The following is a 16,799-nucleotide window of genomic DNA, read 5'->3' on the forward strand; positions in this document are numbered from 1 at the left end:
CAGTATACACCACGGCGTTTTCGACCTTGGGTTGGCATTTTCAGGGAATTGGGAAAACTCGATGGAAGATGGAAGACGGAAGATGGAAGATGGGACTCCGCTCCGAATCGAAACGATTGCCATACAATACAAACGACCGGATGTTGTCCACGTCGTTGTTCGACGTCCTGGCTGTTTGCGATTGGTCACGATCTCTATAATTGGGTGGATGGGAGAATACATCCGGGTATATACGGAAACAAGAAAAGGGGGTGAGGATGTCAGCGGATGAAGACCGAAGATGGACTATATCCCACCAAATGAAGCTCTCCTTGTACCTAACACGCGGACTTCCAGTAACTACTCGCTACTAGCTCAGATGATGATGAAATTTTCTCTATTATTTCCGTTCCACATCTGCTTTGATGCTTCTTATTCGCTATTTACCGTTCACTGTTCGCCGCCCGTCTCGATCAATGGCATTTTTTAACCCCTTCTCCCTGGCTCATCGACATCTGAACATCCTTCCCGGCCTTCCTCGTCTCTCACTCGCGGCGACTTTTGGCATCCAAAGAAAAACACCATCCAGCTCTCCATCCATTCGACGGTTCGCGAATCTCGGTACGCTAACTACAGGCCACGGCGCACGGGAGCTAGTGCTAGGCAAGCGTGGAATTCGGGATTGAACTTTGAAGGGTCTCGGGCTCTGTTCGGCACTTCGGCGGTGGTTCTGGCGGAGCAACGGAACAGCTGGATATCGTCCCGGTCATGGTACATTGTTGCCATCTGATGGAATGGATGAAGGACCGGGCCGATGCCGCGTTTCTCGACACGGTGCATTTCGGTAACCGTATACCCAGTTGGTACGTCGAGACTCCACACATCACAGCCATGGCCCGTGTACCGATAGTGAAAGGTACGGGACTGGTATTCACAGCGCAATCGCTTTCATGCTGCTAACGCGATCTCAATTCATATGTGCACGTGCGCATTCAGCTCAATTGACGTGGCTTTTGTCGTCTCGGATGGGATGTACAGACTGGAGGAAGGCACGACTCTGCTCCTTCCTCCGCAACACCGACGCCGGTCACGTTTCTTCGTGCTAAGAGGCAGTGGCAACTGAGCGTGATTTTTTTTCAGAACGCGTTCCTTCCATTTCACATGACCAGACCTCCCAGCAGATATCCATCATGTGGGAGCCGAGCAAGCAGAGTACACATGGACTGACCAGATTGGCACTCCCGTCATTAGAGATGCTGTGTCGGCGAATTGAACTCATAACAGGTCCTAGGGCCGGTTCTAATCAACAGTGAACTAATGTTTGTTGTCTTCTATCCTTCTCTCAGCCCCTATAACCTCCTGAAATCCGGAGTGTATTTCTTCTTCCCTCACATTATCAACCCCTCTCACTCATTCTATTCCTTCTTGTCATTAAGCTACCAGTATATGGTTATAGCTTCTTCTTTTTCTTAGTATAAGAATGAGTGGTCGACGCCGTTTGGTAGCTGTTGTCATCCATCAGTCACCGGTCGATCCCACTGAATACTCGGAGCCCAGGTCGTGGATCAAAGCACGCTCCACCATGACGAAGGCGAAGCACGGGAGCATCTTGCGTGGCCTAGATTCTCACAATGTTATCACGAAACCGAGATCACGAGGGCCTGCTCCCTTGTATAGTACCAAGTTCCATCCAATGGATACCGTCCTTCGCCCTTCCCAGGCTAGGAAGCGAGGCTTTACAACAGCTTTCGAGGAGAAAGATGACAAGACTGACGGTACCTATCAGCCGAACCAACCTTCGACGCCACCGAAGAGGAGGATGCTATCAAAACGTGCTAAGGATTCAGACTCGCGGGCGAGGTATACCTTCTCCAGAGAGGTGATGGAGATTCTTGACAACGAAGACAAAGTTATCCCAGATTCCGAAGACAGTGGGGTCGATGACGAGACGAGCCAAGTGGTGCCGAATAGGTTCCCCAGAAACCACGTAATCCCGGACGAAAGCAAACATAGTGATATGGAGCGGAGCTCAATCGCTACGTCCGAAGACATTACCATAGAAGTCATCCCTGACTCTAAGGATGAAAGCGAACGCAGTGACATGGAGCAGAGCTCAGTCGCCTCGGCCGAAGCCATAACCAAAGAAGCCATCCCTGACTCGGAGGAGGATATAGGGTACGGCGGTGAATCGGAGAATGATGGGAGTGACATCATTGTTCATTCAAAGCACACTGTTGTGACTGGAACGCCAACCGCCCCAGTGAGTGAGAAGTGTGCCGCATCGAACGCAATTCCGAAGAGCGACACTCCGATATTTGAAGACAGCGATATGAACAGTGATATGTGGTGGGAAACCAGAACCGAAGACCTCCATCATTCAGGTCCCAGTTCATTCAGCGACAATGATGGCAACAACATCAAAATGCCTAGCAAGCTTCAAGTTATGCCGCGAAAGGAATACAATGGGGTGTCTCCGGTTGCTAACCCGAAGACCATCACGAACAGCATCATGTCTGACCACGCAGGTGAGGAGGATAGGGACGATGAGCCAAAAGGCTGCAACACGCGCGAGCCAACAGTATATCAATTATTCACAAGCCAAGATGGCTCCTGGCTTTCAACGCCCAGAAACTCCCGAACCCTGCCGAAGTTTATGGATAGTGACAATCGTGTGTATGAGATGGTCGACACCCTGGCGGACGAGATGGGATTGAGTGGTGAACAGAGTAAGCGAGTCGATCCTTTTAGCTTGGAGTGTATCGCTCACATGAACCTAGACATGCATTGGAGCGGCCAGACCTATCAAAATGATGATAGTGTTGAAACTCTTCGTGGTGACGACCCGCAGCAGCAATTTGGTAAGGGGAAATCTACGCAGAACCTCTTATGCTCTAGACCAAACAGTAACATAGAATCAGCCACCCTTCCGTCGACGCCGACGAACTCGAGTAGGAAACGAGTCTCTTTCGCTGATACTGATGCTATACTCGAAAGTTCCCCTCATGTCCATGATACGGTGGACATTGCCTCTTCCGCCTTGATGGAGGTCCGTTACATCGAAGATCTTCAAGCTACGATGTCAGCTGCTGATGCCACCAGCGGTAGCCATCCGCTTCCTCCCGTCCCGATCACGAGCCCCGAGATGCGTTCAATTCTCCAGTACGATCCACCTCAGCATTCGAATGGTCATACCAATAGCGATGATGATGAGACAGATTCCGTGACCGGGGATGAAGCTGGAGAGGAAGGGCGTCACGATGATGGCCCCATCGAACCCGGTGATAAATTGCAGGAATATCATCAACAGCGGCGCGATAAGTATCGCTCGCCAGAGCCTTATGCTCCCTCTCATCCGTCTTCGCTACCATCCGTTGGACAGCGGAAGGGAAGTTTTAAGATGGGATGGACGACGGTGAACTGATCGCATGTGGTCGATGGGGAGGCCGAAAAAATGTTTATGTTCAATGATGATTTTGTGGGGGTTTTCTTATGCTATTTTCGGAGTTACAGCACAATGTACCCAGAGTTCGGTTGGCAGGTCTTATGGGAAGGGGAACCGCCCCCGAATACTGTTATGGAGTATTATTCTCAGTAGTCGTGACTGTACCTAGCAACGCTGAATGAAAGATACGCAAATCAAGGAAAAGGGGCCGTTGTTCGCTCGTGACCGTCACTTTCTTGCCGAATTCCACCAAAACTGATGTTAAGGGATTGGCCGTTAAGAATCCCGTTCTCAAAGAATAAATGCAGTTCCACTTGCCGTCATCTTTCCATCATCTTATGTCCTCACAAATGAGATGTCCTCACCACTATCTCGTCCGCCTTTTTCCCTTGTGGCTCCCTTGCCATGATATCCAACCCGGCGTTCTTCTCCCCCCTTTGCAAATGAACCCTTTTCACCAGCTCATACCCCAGTCTCTTGCTACATCCTCAAATTGCAATCATTGCTACACTCCAAATAGCACGGGCTCCCACTCGCGACTGCCAACCCCGAAACATGCTGGGTCAACGCCCCCGCATACCCCTTGCCGCGCTGCGACGGCTTGGTTCCAAGGTACACCAGATACCACGACTATTCGTCCCGCTCCCCCATGACCAGAGCATACGTGACGTACTCCAAGATCGAAGCGTGAAGCTCCCACTTCCGCTTGTTCGCCCAGCGCGCCGTGTCCGGCATATCGAGGAAATAGCGGGCGACCTCGTCGTCCACAAACGCTTCGGCGAGGCACTCAGCTGCTTCTTTATATTCGTCCTTGCCCACGAGGCGGATTGTATGGCCGTTCGCGCTCGCCACGGGTTTATTTGCTTCTATCATGGTGTTCGCTGCTCGCAACAGCGTTGCGGGAGGAAGAGCGGGAGCGCTGGAACAGCGGGAGCGCTGGTGGACGCGGAAACCTGTGTAGGTGGAGCGTCGTTGAACGTCGCATAGCTGTTCGAGATGCTTACCGTATGTGCCATGGTTGCAGTGAGCATACTGTTCGACCTATTCTACTACTCAGGTTGCTGTGAGATCGTCCGTAGCGTTTGAAAGAGCGGATAGCCTGAGTCCAAGCCAGCGTTGCGGTGTTGGCCAGAATGGCGCTGAACAGCTTCGAGGCGATATAGGACCTGTCTATTGTTAGACTTGTAAGTAAAGTCGATGGTTATTGTCTGGATACCGAGCGGGGGGCACGTTCGATGGGAGGTCCAGTTGTCGGACTTTCCGCAAGAGAATTATATCGTTTTACTGGTCACAATCCTGACAACCTCCAATGTGTATCTATCGTGGCGACAAAATGGTTTAACGAGTAGCCACTGAACTCTAATTCGACTTATAATGTGATACTTTTTCGCGAACTTGAAGACTTATACGCGAGGAGAGAAAGAGACAGGACACTCAAACGGATGTGCCCCGGGAACCTAGCGTTCATCATAGACGCAGACCGGCCCAAGTGGAACCGGAGGAGACATGCGGACGAAGCAAGGAGAAGCAATGCAAATGGGGAGGTCAATGAAACAAACGATGAAGCAGATCTAGCGACTAGCGACCGCCTAGCTCACGTACGGAGTCACCACAGGATCTTGAAGCGAACAGAAAATGGTAGGTATTTCGGGACATTGGCGCGTAACCACTGGACGACCCTCAAGTCCTCAGTGTGTGCTATGGGCTTCGGAACCAAGGAAGACCAATTGGTGTCGGAGCTGTTTGTCGTACAGACCGGACTGCTGCCTCCTGAGGGTGGGGTTTGTGGATAGCCTCAACGAGAATCGAAACACCTGCTTCTCACTCTTATATTTTGGAGTTTGAGAGGAGGGCCGCGGAGGACCCTTATATTTGTCATTAGATGGACCATCACTTGGAGAGAGGTTTGGAGCCTATGGTTCGGATTGTCGACCATCCACTCACTAAGCGATTGAAGGCAAATGACTCCATGGCTGTTGCACGGCTGTCGCACGGAGGGGCAATAAATACTTCCAATTAATCGGCACCCTCTCCTGTGTCCAAATGCTCCGGCGCACTGTAATCGTTGGTTCGGTTCCCTGATGCCCTACTCGATAATCGGTCACTTCGGATAAGCGTGGTGGGAGGCTATGGCATGACTCTTGCGATGGCAAGATATGTGATCAATTGCTTCTAACTATCGATTAGTTATGCAATTATAGTGACCAATGCTCACTGTAAGTGCGGGATATCCGGGCGCCAAACACCCATCCTGCTCGCCCACAATAATATCATACAACCGTTTGGCAACGAAGCAAGCGAAAGCACAGGTGAGCTCTCAGAAAAGAAAACACATCGCTTCGATCTGAGGAAGCTGAAGACCCAATATTAACAAAACCTAGATCGGTGGCTCGAGCATCCTCCGAATATCTTGCTCGGGGACGAACTTATCGACTCCTTGATCCAGCTTGGACCACCACTCGAACAGCATCGACTGGCAGATGAGCTTAAACCAAGGGGTGAACTTTAGCGACTCGTCCTCGAACATCGCCTTAAGCTCCTCCTGCGATACGTATTTTGCGTCTCGAACCTCGTTTGGATTGGCATCCACATCGACTTGACCGGTGGGTTTGATGAACAGGATATAGTCGACTGAGCGATTGTTAGATTCTTCCAATTCCGACACGAAAACTCAACGGGGAAAACCGTCACGTACTCTCATGCTCCCCCCATTTTCCATCGCTAGGAGCAACGTAGTGTATCCGGCTCAGAAAGTGGAATTGATCAAGCGGTACTTGTTGACCTTTGATCCCCAGCTCCTGGTCGAGCTTTCTCTGCGCTGCTCGCTTCACGCCCATGACGGACGCATCTAATCCGACGCCCGTTTCTCCCGGAATTCCCAACGGGTGCGAGCAGCAGGTATTGGTCCACATGTCTATCGATGTGTTAGTGGGGCGGGAATCCCCCTAGGTCCTCGCAAAACGAACCAGGGAACGTGATCTTCTCCGTCGCCCTCTGTTGTAGCAGTAGCCGGTTCTCGGAGTCGAAGAGGAATACTGAGAACGCTCGGTGGAGGAGTCCCTTGTTGATGTTCTGCATCAGATGGCCTGGACGCTGGTCAGCATCCTTATTCTCCACCGTCCTGAACAAAGGGGGTTATACATGTCTTCTTGCTCCCATTCCCTACAGGTACATCATTCTCATCGACCACAATGCACACCTCGTCCATCAAGCGGATCTGCTCGGCATCGTAGCCCGCCATTTCCGAATCGTTCGCGGCGGAGGCTCCAGGGGTACCGATCACGGTGATCTCTGGGAAGAGACGGACAATGTTCTCAGCCGTGATGGCGGTAGTCGTTGATGTCGCCATGGCCGTAGATGAACAGAGGGACACTATTTATATCTTCGAATGGGAGAGAGCAGACTCAATGGGATGATAGTGGACCGTATGAAGGGTAAGTGCCGTGTTGGGATTGTTCGAAGTTACTTATTTCGAGATCCATTCGCAGTCACGTGCACTGTTGGTGCAATCAAGGGTCTAGATTTTCATCATGAAATCGCGACCTCATGTCAACATTTCCGCCCAGAAGGAGCACAGAAGTAATTATAGAGTATTTGCATCCCTTTCCTTGGTCCTGATAACGACCACGTGCTTTCAGGATAATTCCAGCACTGTAGTACTGTACAGCATAGGTAGGCAATAAATTTCGCTCAGTGAATTTATGCAGTTTGGTATATCCTCAACCAAAGGGTGATGACGGATGAGAGTCATAATAACCACCAGAACATAATCCCTCTACATCGCTCGTAACAACCAGGCGCCGCTGCAGGGCCTTACTGATAGTGGAGTGGTATATAACAACAGCACGAGAACCGAAACCCCCACCCGGAAACCGAACGCCTTCCCGCTGCATCATTTATTTCCAATATGACAAATCATACTCTAGAGTCATTCTCATATGGGCGAATCGAAACATCATCGCTTGACGATTTTTCCTTCTCATAGGATTCCGCTTCCCGATACCATGGTGCGATATCACTGGTACGATTGGGGAACCTTCTGCCCTCCTGGTACGTCGGAGAAAGGACCCCGATGGTATTGGAGGCCCGTTTCCCCGAGTTGCCAGAATTGCTCCGGGCGTATCGCGACGACGCGGACCGCTCGCCCACGAAGGTTCGGATCAGCGGCCAGAGCGCGGGGAAGCAGGCGCAGATGAGTCCAACGCACGCTTCGATTGAGGTCCACATGTAGGTGTCGCCGGTGACCCCTGAAACGGTTAGCATCTCGTCGCATTTGCTAGGTCGGGAGGGTTGGACTCACATGGCACGTCCGCATTGATGTTTACGACCATGATGATCGATGATAACCGAATGATGCCGGCAACGCAAGCGAAGGCGCCGACAAGGAAGACCGAGAACAAAGCCAACTTCTTCTTCAACTGAAGCTGAAGTTGGTTCAGTACGAACAGCGGAAGGAGCAGGATGATGATGTCTCCCAATGTGTTGAGCACACTAGTTGCGATGGGCGGGGCGCTGGGATCGGTAAAGCAAACCCCGTCGAGTGGGTGATCGGTGATCCTATATCGGTTCCAGAAATGGGCCACCGGTCGGCTACCAGTACCTGATTAGTTCCGTATATTGTTCCGTTACGGTTTCACTCACCATTGCAAAGGAACAAAAATGATCATGGAAACCGTCCAGAGGGCGCTATAAGTGATCATGGTGAAGACGGCAATTTTGAACCACCGCAAGGTGAGGCCAAAAACCCGAATGTAGAAGCAGAGGATAGACATCTTGATGAACAAATGGACGAGGGAATACGTGATGGAAAGGAAGAAGCCGATCTAGCGCGGAATTAGCAGTCTCACCCCGAGCACTTGAAGGTGCGAACATACCCGCATAATCTCCCATGTTCGAGTGGGATCGGTGGCCACGAGATGTTTTCCAATGCCATATGTCACAGAGTATCCCAGTTGAACGCACATCAAAACGATCATCAACTGTTGCCTATTAGAACTCGACTCCTGAACACCTCGTGGGGCCCATTCAGGTCAGACATACCAGTGCTGGAAGACATAACCAGTCGTCTGCGAGGATAGGTGCCTTGATCTTAAGTCTTGCTACGAATCGAAGCCCGACGATGACGAAGGAAAGAGCCGTAAGAGCTGCAGAGACACCTATGACTGCCGGCCCCTTATTCTCATGGATACGGGCCATCTGGTGGTCGACGACCGCCTGGGGAAGCTGTGGAGTAGCCATAGCGGGCGATGCATGAGACCTTTCACAAGAATCTCCAAACCTTTGGAATTGATAGTGAGGTGGGAGGATTATAAGACTTGGAAGGCAATGAAACACACAAAGGAAAAGGAATGGCTAAATAATGGGGATCTTAGACTGTATGAAGAACTCAGACGAGGCATGCATACAGCCTCACGTACCGCCAATCTGCCACCGAAACGGCAAAAGACCGAACAGTCGTCCCGGGTCAAGCGATTGATGTATATCAATTGATACGAATCTATCTTTGGCCAGTTTCCGCTCGTATGCTAGGCCAGGATACATCAATGCTACACTTTCCCGCAGAGGGTGCTGCGGTAGTTGGCTCTGCTAGTTGGAAGGTGAAGTACACGCTATCATACGATCAGCGGATGAGTTCTGCTCCATGAACAACCGGCATGGAAACGTCGGGATACATGGCGGCGGTGGTCGGAGGTAGAACGGATCGAGTAAGTGATGTGCACTAAAAACAGATCAACTAGGCAAGTCGACCTGTGGACCAATAGCAGTCTGCAGTTCCGCAACACGAAGGACGGCAAAATATACATGCACAAGAGGCAATTGAATCTCAATTCCCATGTCATCGCCCCAGGCTGATGGCAATCTCGATCCATGATCTCGGCGACGTTGCACGGGCTCCGTTCAGCCACGGGAGCTACGTCGGAGACTCGGGGTTGATATCAGGACATAGGAAATCGAATGGAATCCGTTCATACCTAAGGACCATCTTAAGCCTAGGGAGTCCCTGATATTGCCCAGACATCCCAAGGCAGTCTTTTAATCAGAGCATCGTAAGGAGTAGCTAGTAGTTGACAAACATGGACCTGTCTGGACGACGGACGAGTCCGACCGAGGCAGTTCAGCCTCAATTATGGACTTTGAGGCTCCAATAAATGTGCTCGGCGAGTACCACGAGCTCCAGCTAACAGGCTCGTATCACTCAAATACCAAGAGGTTGAACTCCGTAGGCATCTTTGGTGACGACGGAAGACGTTCAGACGGAAGACGGAAGACGATGCAAACATGAACAGGAAGAGCAGACAGGGCGATAGGGAGAGGAGGCGAGGCTGTGCCGGGATGCCAGCCTACCAAGTACCAAGCAGAGGTGAGAGTCCAACGCCAGACAGTGAGGTGACAAAGCAAGCGCTGCAGGGATTTCGGAATCCTTTAGTGGAGAACCGAGCGTGGGGTCCGGGCCGTTGACTGTTGAGGAATGAGGACCCAGGTTTCACGTTCATTGGCTGACCAGCGGGATAAAGAACGGTACTCCGTACATAGTACGTCATGGATGTGCATCGGATCTGTCTCAACTCTCAAGAGACAAGAGTCTCCGTTTGTGGAGGAAGGCGCCATGCAGGGCGGACAGGGGTCATCCGGGGTCATCCGGGGTCCAAGAACTGATCTCACTAAGCTTATGCTCCCAGTCCATCGCGATAGTATAGTCAGAACAGACTACGCTGCATCTCAGCATTCACTTCGGCTAAGGACCGCTTCTGGCTGGTCAGCGATTGCCATATGGATACTTCTGGGAAATCATTGATGGGCTTGGCCCTGTGGTGGGACCTTGTGATGAGAGCACAGGCACCCGTACCGTAGCTGTGCCGCCGCTGCGTCAAGTCGTTTGCTGTCATTTAGTTGAGGAGGCACCCTTCCTCCAATCCTACTCTTTCCGCAAACTATACCTCACCACCTGTGCCATATCGTAATCACCATCCTGCTACTTAACTCACCTAGCGAATAGTGGCCCCGCGTCCAACCCCTCCCACCTCTCCAACCTCTGATAACTCCTGCTTGAGTTTCTTCAACAGCAAGCCAACCTTGGAAGGATCCTGCCGTAGCCATCGTCGACATCAAACTCTCTCATCCCAACCTAGCAGGAACGCATCATGGCTCCAAAACCATGGGCCGACGAGCCCTTCGCTCTGCTGGAGACGCCGTCGAAGACCATGGACAAGGTATGTTGACAGCTCTGGACGCCTCTACCTCATCTTTTCATGTAGTGGGATATATCTGACGGTGAGCCCTTTAGAGCTCGCATTATGCTATCGTAGTGGCCTCTGAAATGACCCACTCCCACAACGTCCTCATCCGCGGCCTCAACAGCATCTATCAACAAGCCCCGCTTGTCAAGAACCCCCAGGATGTCGAGGACCTCTTGTTCTACTGCCAGGCCTGGGTCATGATGGTCCATCACCACCACGAAACCGAGGAGGAAACCCTCTTCCCCGACCTGGAAGAGTTTACGCAGAAGCCAGGGATCATGGCGGGCAACCAGGCGCAGCACAATGCGTTCCACGATGGGATGGAGAAGTTCTCCGAATACGCGAAGAACACGAAGCCGGACGAGTACAAATGGGACGAAATGAAGGCCGTCATCGACGCCTTTGCTCCCTCGCTCTACACGCATTTGAGGGAGGAGATCCAGACGCTGCTTGATCTGCGCCAGTACGATTCGGACGGCGTCAAGACGGTTTGGGGGAAGACCGAGGACGCGGCGAAAGGAGGAAAGCATCCTCACCTATTTGTAAGTTTGGAGTGGCTCCGAAACAGGCTCGGAGGGCTGACTATCGCATAGGAGATGATCATGCCTTGCGTCATGGGCAACGTCGACAAGACATATGAAGGCGGCATCCACAAAGAATTCCCGCCATGGCCGTTCTTCATTCCTTATGCTGTGCATTATTGGTTTGCTCGTTCACATACTGGCGCCTGGCGGTTTTGCCCCAGCGACTTTTGGGGTAATCCCCGACCATTGACTTTCCAATAAGCTGCTTTCGAATGGTCGAGAGCACTGAATGTTGCAACCCTGTTGGCGTGAAACGGGATATACGTATGATGCATCTTTGCGGGGAAATAATAAAAATGAGGATTAAAGCCTTTATGGGTCCTCTCACTCATTCCTATTCAGTCACTAAACATGGCGCGGAGTGCTCGACTAGAAGCATTCAAATGACCTAGTTTTACCCTAGAGGAATATTATAGTGTATCGCGTATCGCGTTTCACCTTCTTTATAACATCACGACTCTGGTCTCTGGCTGTCGGTCTCCTAGATAGTAGCGAAAGTCAACCAGTGCCCCGATATTAGTGCTGGTAAATCCCAGTATTGACCGCGATCCTTACAACGGCATCTTTCACGGAACTCGACTATGGTATACCGAAAGTCCCTCACAATGTAGCAGTAGGTAAGCAGCTGTTGTTCAACGATCCACATCTTTGGTGTTCTTCTATTTCTAGACGGTCAAGGTATAATTACGAAGAAGCGAAAACCACTGGAACTCCAGTCAAACACACTACACAAGCCCCTCCACTTGCCCAATGCCTGGCCAGGAAACCGAGAAGAAATCCAAACCTCCAACAAGAATCATTTGCATCAGCATCGTTACTTTCAAAGCGCTGCGTACTATATGGAACTCATAGCGTCAACCAAATCTTCCCATGATCCTGGCTCATCCCTGCCATCCCATACCTGCCGGTCGCAAGACTCCAAGTCAAATTCCCGACACAGTATTTCCGGTTCGCTTCCACGAACGCATCCACATGCTGATACGCCTTCTCGTTTAGCCGTGCTTCAGCTTTCAGACGATCGGCGGCGATCTCGAAGCGATTCTTCGATGCCTGCAACGCTTCCGTGGCAACGTCGATCGCTTGCTGCAGCGTGCTGCCCCGAGAGTAGGTGATAGGTACGATGCTGTCGATGCAGCCGGCGGACTAGAATGTTCGTTAGTGCGACTCATACTGGCGTCGAATGGGAGAGGGGGAAACAAGTATCAGGTGGGAAAGATGTTGAGACGCACGATTTCCTTTTTCAGGGACAACAAATCATTGGTACTGAAGGCCGATTAGCACGGTCGACAACGCTAGAAATCCAAGGTGGAATAAAAAGGCTCACATTGAGATCATGATGATGGTCTCATCCCGGATAGCACGAATACTGGGCGATTGCATGACCAGATCGCCTACTCGGACCTGGTCGGCGTATCTTGAATCGGGTTTAATACTGATCAGATCGCGGGCGGCGCATTACTTACTCCACGGCAGCCACAGCAATGCCCACTGCGCTGGTGCCCATACGGAAAGCCCAGTATTCATCGATGCCAGGGATTTGAACCCTTAGACGGATCTCCTGTTCCACCTGGGAGTGAGCCAGGAACTGAATCATCTCGTCGTAGTAGCGTTGGCGTTGTGCTGAGCATCTCGGTCAATGATCCGTGCAAAATTTACAACCGTCACAGAATGTGGAACGGTGACAGCTTACCGACTGAATACACATCTCTAAACGCCTCGCCCACTTCCTGGAAGCTCTCGATGATGCGGTTCTGCGGAACTGGGGCGCTCTCGCCCTTCCACAACCCGAGACAATAGGATACCCATTCGATGGTATTCTTGCGGTAGGCTTGTGCCGCATCAAAATCGTCTGTACACGATCCACCAGGCTCGTCGATCTCATCATCCCAGGTGAAGAGCCAGATGGACATGTACAGCATAATCTTGAGCTCCGTGAAATCGGCCTGGGGCCACCATGAGGCGGCGAACAGTGCGAAGTCCGAACGCTTGAGTTTGGAGAGCTTGATCCCTTGTTCGTAGACACTGTGTTACAGTTAGTCCCGACAGTCCATTAAGGATAGATAGGGGCTGTCGACTCCTCGAGACGATATAATCATACCTGTCCAACCGAGCATTGGCAATCGGGATCATAAGCTCATAGTACTCGTTGACGTTCTCACTGTACGCACCAGGCCAGCCTGCGAAGATAGGTCGCAGGTCAGGGAGGTAAGCCCTCTGGCCTCGGATGCTTTCGAGCAGCTGTGTGCGCCTATCGAGAATCATAGTGACAATCAACTTTCACATAATAATATCTATGAGAAGGTATACAACCCCCAACAATCAGCGCTGCCAGTGCACTAGATATGTCCGCCAGACCTGGTCGTCACCACGGTCTCCTCCGTTTCATGGTTTAATTCGAGGTCTCGGGCTGATTCGCCACTTTGATACACATAGATCAGCACCTTGGAACCTGGCTCTGGGGTTCTCGGATAGAACCACATTCGGATCGGATAGGCGGGTCTGCCTTGGCTAACTCTCCGCAACTTGTACGCATACCAGGAATATTTCCGTTAGTCCATGGGTGCTGAGATATGTATCATCTGGGCGTTCCTTGGATTACCTGTTTTCGACAAGGTCCGAAGGGATGGTTTGGCGGTCCAAACCAAAGTTATGTTAGTTTATCCTTAATACTGTTGCTATATTAATATCAATCGAGCTTTCGCTTAGTCTATCCAAGGTCTTCATGGACTCCATTGGTGTGGAAACAATGCTACAATGGTTCGGTTGGCTAGACTGCAATTACTAGCCATCGATTCGTCGAAGAGACGATGGCCAAAGAGGAAACGTCCTTCCGCATTTCTATAAAAGGACAAGGCATTATATTGTTAACCCAAGCTTGGAGAAGAACCATTGGTTGTTCAGTTTGTTGTTCAGTTTGTTGTAAGTTCTGACGTTGGATATTCGGACTCCGTACACAGCCACTAACCGGATTAGGCGTGGAGCAGACATCACCAAGCCCTCCTATGCTCATGATTTCCTACCATTCAGACACATGTACGAAAAGGACATCCGTCCGTACCCGTTACTGAAATAATGAGATACAACTCCGGTTAGCATGAATTCGGGTTGCATCGTGTATCAGGCGGTTCTCGCTGACACCGCGGCTGAAGTCTCCTTGGCAGGCTGGTGAGGTGGCGGTCATAGACGTTCGACGCGACCAACTCCGACGAGATCGAATTCCGAAGAGCAGTAAAATGCTCAGGCTCAGGGACAAGGATTCGAGCCGAAACATGGATACCATATCAGACTTGATATTGTTCGGAGGTGCTGGACGGCAAGAGTTTATCTCATAGTCCTATCCTTAGGAACCGAGTTGTACATATCTCTGCTGTCAGGCCGGTGCAAAAGACCAAATTCCTATCGCCGTCAATATAATCATTTTTAGACAGACTTCATTACTAGTTTCTTTCATTCTCTACCTTAGTAGCCATGGCAGGATTTACTGCTGCGGCCTCTCCCGTCACAGTAGCAGCAGGTCTTGCTGTTCTTGGGATTGGATATCTGATCGGCCTGGTTATCTACCGATTATACTTCCATCCGCTTGCTCGCTTCCCTGGGCCCAAGATCGTAGCCGCAACGTACTGGTATGAAGCATGTATCGATATGTTCAAAGGCATCCGCGGCCAATACTACCGGGAGGTGGAGAAGATGCACCAGAAATACGGACCAATCGTCCGCATCAACCCAGATGAGATCCACGTGAGTGACCCAGGCTGGTTCGAACTTCTGTATGCTGGCCAGCCTGCTCGAAGGGACAAATGGCCAGCCACGGCGATGATGCTCGGAACGACCCTTGGAACATTCGGGACCGTGGACCACTACATGCATCGTAAGCGGAGGGCCGCCAACAGTGCCCTATACACGCTGCAGAACATCGCGTCATCTGAGCCCCTGATCCACAAGCATCTAGCTCGCCTGTGTGAGGTCCTCCGCTCGTCTAACGGCAAGGTCATCGAGCTTCGCCGGAGATTCATCGCATTCACGTCGGACTCCTTGGCTGACTTCGCATTTGGCGAGACGTTCGGCATCCAGGATGATGAAGACGCAGCCGAAAACTGCCATCAAACCTTCAATGCGTTGACGAGTGCGGCGCCGTTCATCAAGCAGTTTCCATGGTGCCAATCGCTCGTGAAGCAGGTTCCGCTGCCAGTTGCGAAGCTGCTTGCTCCACACTTGTCAAAGGTCTTGGAGATGAGATTGGTAGTGAGCCCATTCGTACACACTGAGCCAACCGCTAACTTTCTGTGTGACAGCGCGTCCGCGATCAGGCGGCCAAGTTTATGGCTCACGAATATGCGGAGCTCGAAGAAAAGCACGAGCCCCGTCTAAACATCTTCCAAGCGATGCAGGACAGCCCGCTTCCCATACAAGAGAAGTCCATCGCGCGGATGGCAGACGTGGCGACGGAAGTGTTCTTCGCTGGATCCGGCCCGATGTCCCGTGCTCTTTCCACTGGCGTGTTCTTCTTGTTAAACAACGCGGACGCCCTTCAGCGTCTCAAAGAGGAACTCAACCAGGCAATCCCAAATATTAACAATATCCCGCAAGGGAAAGCGCTGGAGAGTCTCCCATGGCTGGTATGTACCGATATCTAGTATTCGTCAATCTGTGGCTGGGTTGACCTTCAAATAGAGTGCTGTTGTTAGAGAGACGTTCCGTATCTCGACGATCATCAGCTCGAGAATCCCGCTCGTTCCTCAAGAAGATTTGGTCTACCAAGAATGGGTAATCCCAGCAGGAGTAAGTCGACACTGATTTAGTAATCCGATTATCTGGGCATCCGCTCCAAAGTTAGATTACCATGCGGCACCTAAACTAACCGAGAGCCAGACACCAATTGCCATGTCACAAGCCGCCATTCTCTTGGATCCCAACATCTTCCCAGAGCCTCGCGAGTTCAGGCCTGAGCGATGGTTGGCAGACAATGAGGCTCAAAGCGGATCAGAAGGTCCTCTCCGCACCGACTTAGACAAGTACTTCGTGCCATTCTCGAAAGGAGGTAGGAAGTGCCAAGGGCAAGTGTAAGTGCCATATTCTTCCCCGTCTGTTCTGCGAAATGCCTCGCAACAATAAAAGAATCTTGTGGCTGATGTATAGCCTTAACAGCTTCGCAACAATGGAACTCCGCGTCACGCTCGCTGTGGTTTTCCGCCGATTTGAGTTGGAGCTGTATGAGACAATTCGCGAGAGGGATGTTGATAACCAACGGGATTGCTTCCTTGGCGAATCCATGCCAGATAGTCCGGGTATTCGTGTCCGCGTACTGAAAGAATACGCGTACTGATATAAGATCTTGAGAAAGACGGCTACACGTTTCTAGCGATGCTTATGGGATGCGGTCATGGAGGTAGGCGTTGATACCATTTATTATTGTACTCTTCTTAGTGAAAGGTGCCTTGTAGACACCCGCAAGATATGATGGCGTATGTGTCATTTGACCTACCACGGGACAATGATATTGAAGCGAGCTTGAATAACACAGTGACTGGAATGAATTCAAGAAGATGAATGGCAATA

General features: G+C 51.1%; 8 protein-coding genes across 8 annotated transcripts; 3 read left to right on the top strand and 5 right to left on the bottom strand.

Moving 5' to 3' along the window:
* Positions 1-1,359: 1,359 nt before the first annotated feature.
* P152DRAFT_19187 (uncharacterized protein) lies at positions 1,360-3,613 on the top strand. The gene is made up of 3 exons (XM_033674260.1): positions 1,360-2,705; positions 2,757-2,837; positions 2,898-3,613. The coding sequence occupies exons 1-3, from the start codon at positions 1,460-1,462 to the stop codon at positions 3,398-3,400; spliced, it is 1,830 nt and encodes a 609-aa protein (XP_033539068.1). The 5' UTR covers positions 1,360-1,459; the 3' UTR covers positions 3,401-3,613.
* A 438-nt stretch (positions 3,614-4,051) lies between these two features.
* Positions 4,052-4,437, bottom strand: P152DRAFT_478423 (uncharacterized protein; the record flags this gene model as incomplete). The annotated part of the gene is made up of 2 exons (XM_033681650.1): positions 4,052-4,357; positions 4,426-4,437. The coding sequence occupies 2 exons, from the start codon at positions 4,435-4,437 to the stop codon at positions 4,052-4,054; spliced, it is 318 nt and encodes a 105-aa protein (XP_033539069.1).
* A 1,115-nt stretch (positions 4,438-5,552) lies between these two features.
* On the bottom strand, positions 5,553-6,820 carry P152DRAFT_454028 (Isopentenyldiphosphate isomerase). Its single transcript, XM_033678500.1, has 4 exons — positions 6,563-6,820; positions 6,388-6,507; positions 6,117-6,335; positions 5,553-6,052 (listed from the first exon to the last, which is right to left on the bottom strand). The coding sequence occupies exons 1-4, from the start codon at positions 6,768-6,770 to the stop codon at positions 5,799-5,801; spliced, it is 801 nt and encodes a 266-aa protein (XP_033539070.1). The 5' UTR covers positions 6,771-6,820; the 3' UTR covers positions 5,553-5,798.
* Positions 6,821-7,336: 516 nt separating this feature from the next.
* P152DRAFT_469878 (uncharacterized protein) lies at positions 7,337-8,659 on the bottom strand (the record flags this gene model as incomplete). Its single annotated transcript, XM_033680928.1, has 5 exons — positions 7,337-7,668; positions 7,722-8,011; positions 8,063-8,244; positions 8,296-8,400; positions 8,462-8,659. 5 exons carry the CDS (start codon positions 8,657-8,659, stop codon positions 7,337-7,339), a joined length of 1,107 nt encoding a protein of 368 aa, XP_033539071.1.
* Positions 8,660-10,390: 1,731 nt separating this feature from the next.
* Positions 10,391-11,584, top strand: P152DRAFT_19287 (uncharacterized protein). The gene is made up of 3 exons (XM_033674269.1): positions 10,391-10,632; positions 10,707-11,201; positions 11,253-11,584. Exons 1-3 carry the CDS (start codon positions 10,564-10,566, stop codon positions 11,442-11,444), a joined length of 756 nt encoding a protein of 251 aa, XP_033539072.1. The 5' UTR covers positions 10,391-10,563; the 3' UTR covers positions 11,445-11,584.
* Positions 11,585-11,975: 391 nt separating this feature from the next.
* P152DRAFT_478427 (terpenoid synthase) lies at positions 11,976-13,505 on the bottom strand (the record flags this gene model as incomplete). Its single annotated transcript, XM_033681651.1, has 6 exons — positions 11,976-12,386; positions 12,473-12,506; positions 12,568-12,657; positions 12,707-12,863; positions 12,934-13,265; positions 13,342-13,505. The coding sequence occupies 6 exons, from the start codon at positions 13,503-13,505 to the stop codon at positions 12,090-12,092; spliced, it is 1,074 nt and encodes a 357-aa protein (XP_033539073.1). The 3' UTR covers positions 11,976-12,089.
* A 733-nt stretch (positions 13,506-14,238) lies between these two features.
* P152DRAFT_19307 (uncharacterized protein) lies at positions 14,239-14,617 on the bottom strand. Its single transcript, XM_033674274.1, has one exon. The coding sequence runs from the start codon at positions 14,521-14,523 to the stop codon at positions 14,305-14,307; it is 219 nt and encodes a 72-aa protein (XP_033539074.1). The 5' UTR covers positions 14,524-14,617; the 3' UTR covers positions 14,239-14,304.
* A 94-nt stretch (positions 14,618-14,711) lies between these two features.
* Positions 14,712-16,566, top strand: P152DRAFT_504683 (cytochrome P450; the record flags this gene model as incomplete). Its single annotated transcript, XM_033682386.1, has 5 exons — positions 14,712-15,464; positions 15,536-15,859; positions 15,915-16,022; positions 16,113-16,303; positions 16,389-16,566. The coding sequence occupies 5 exons, from the start codon at positions 14,712-14,714 to the stop codon at positions 16,564-16,566; spliced, it is 1,554 nt and encodes a 517-aa protein (XP_033539075.1).
* Positions 16,567-16,799: the final 233 nt, after the last annotated feature.

This window comes from Eremomyces bilateralis, assembly GCF_010015585.1.
Source record: "Eremomyces bilateralis CBS 781.70 unplaced genomic scaffold P152scaffold_1, whole genome shotgun sequence".
Taxonomy (NCBI): domain Eukaryota; kingdom Fungi; phylum Ascomycota; class Dothideomycetes; order Eremomycetales; family Eremomycetaceae; genus Eremomyces; species Eremomyces bilateralis.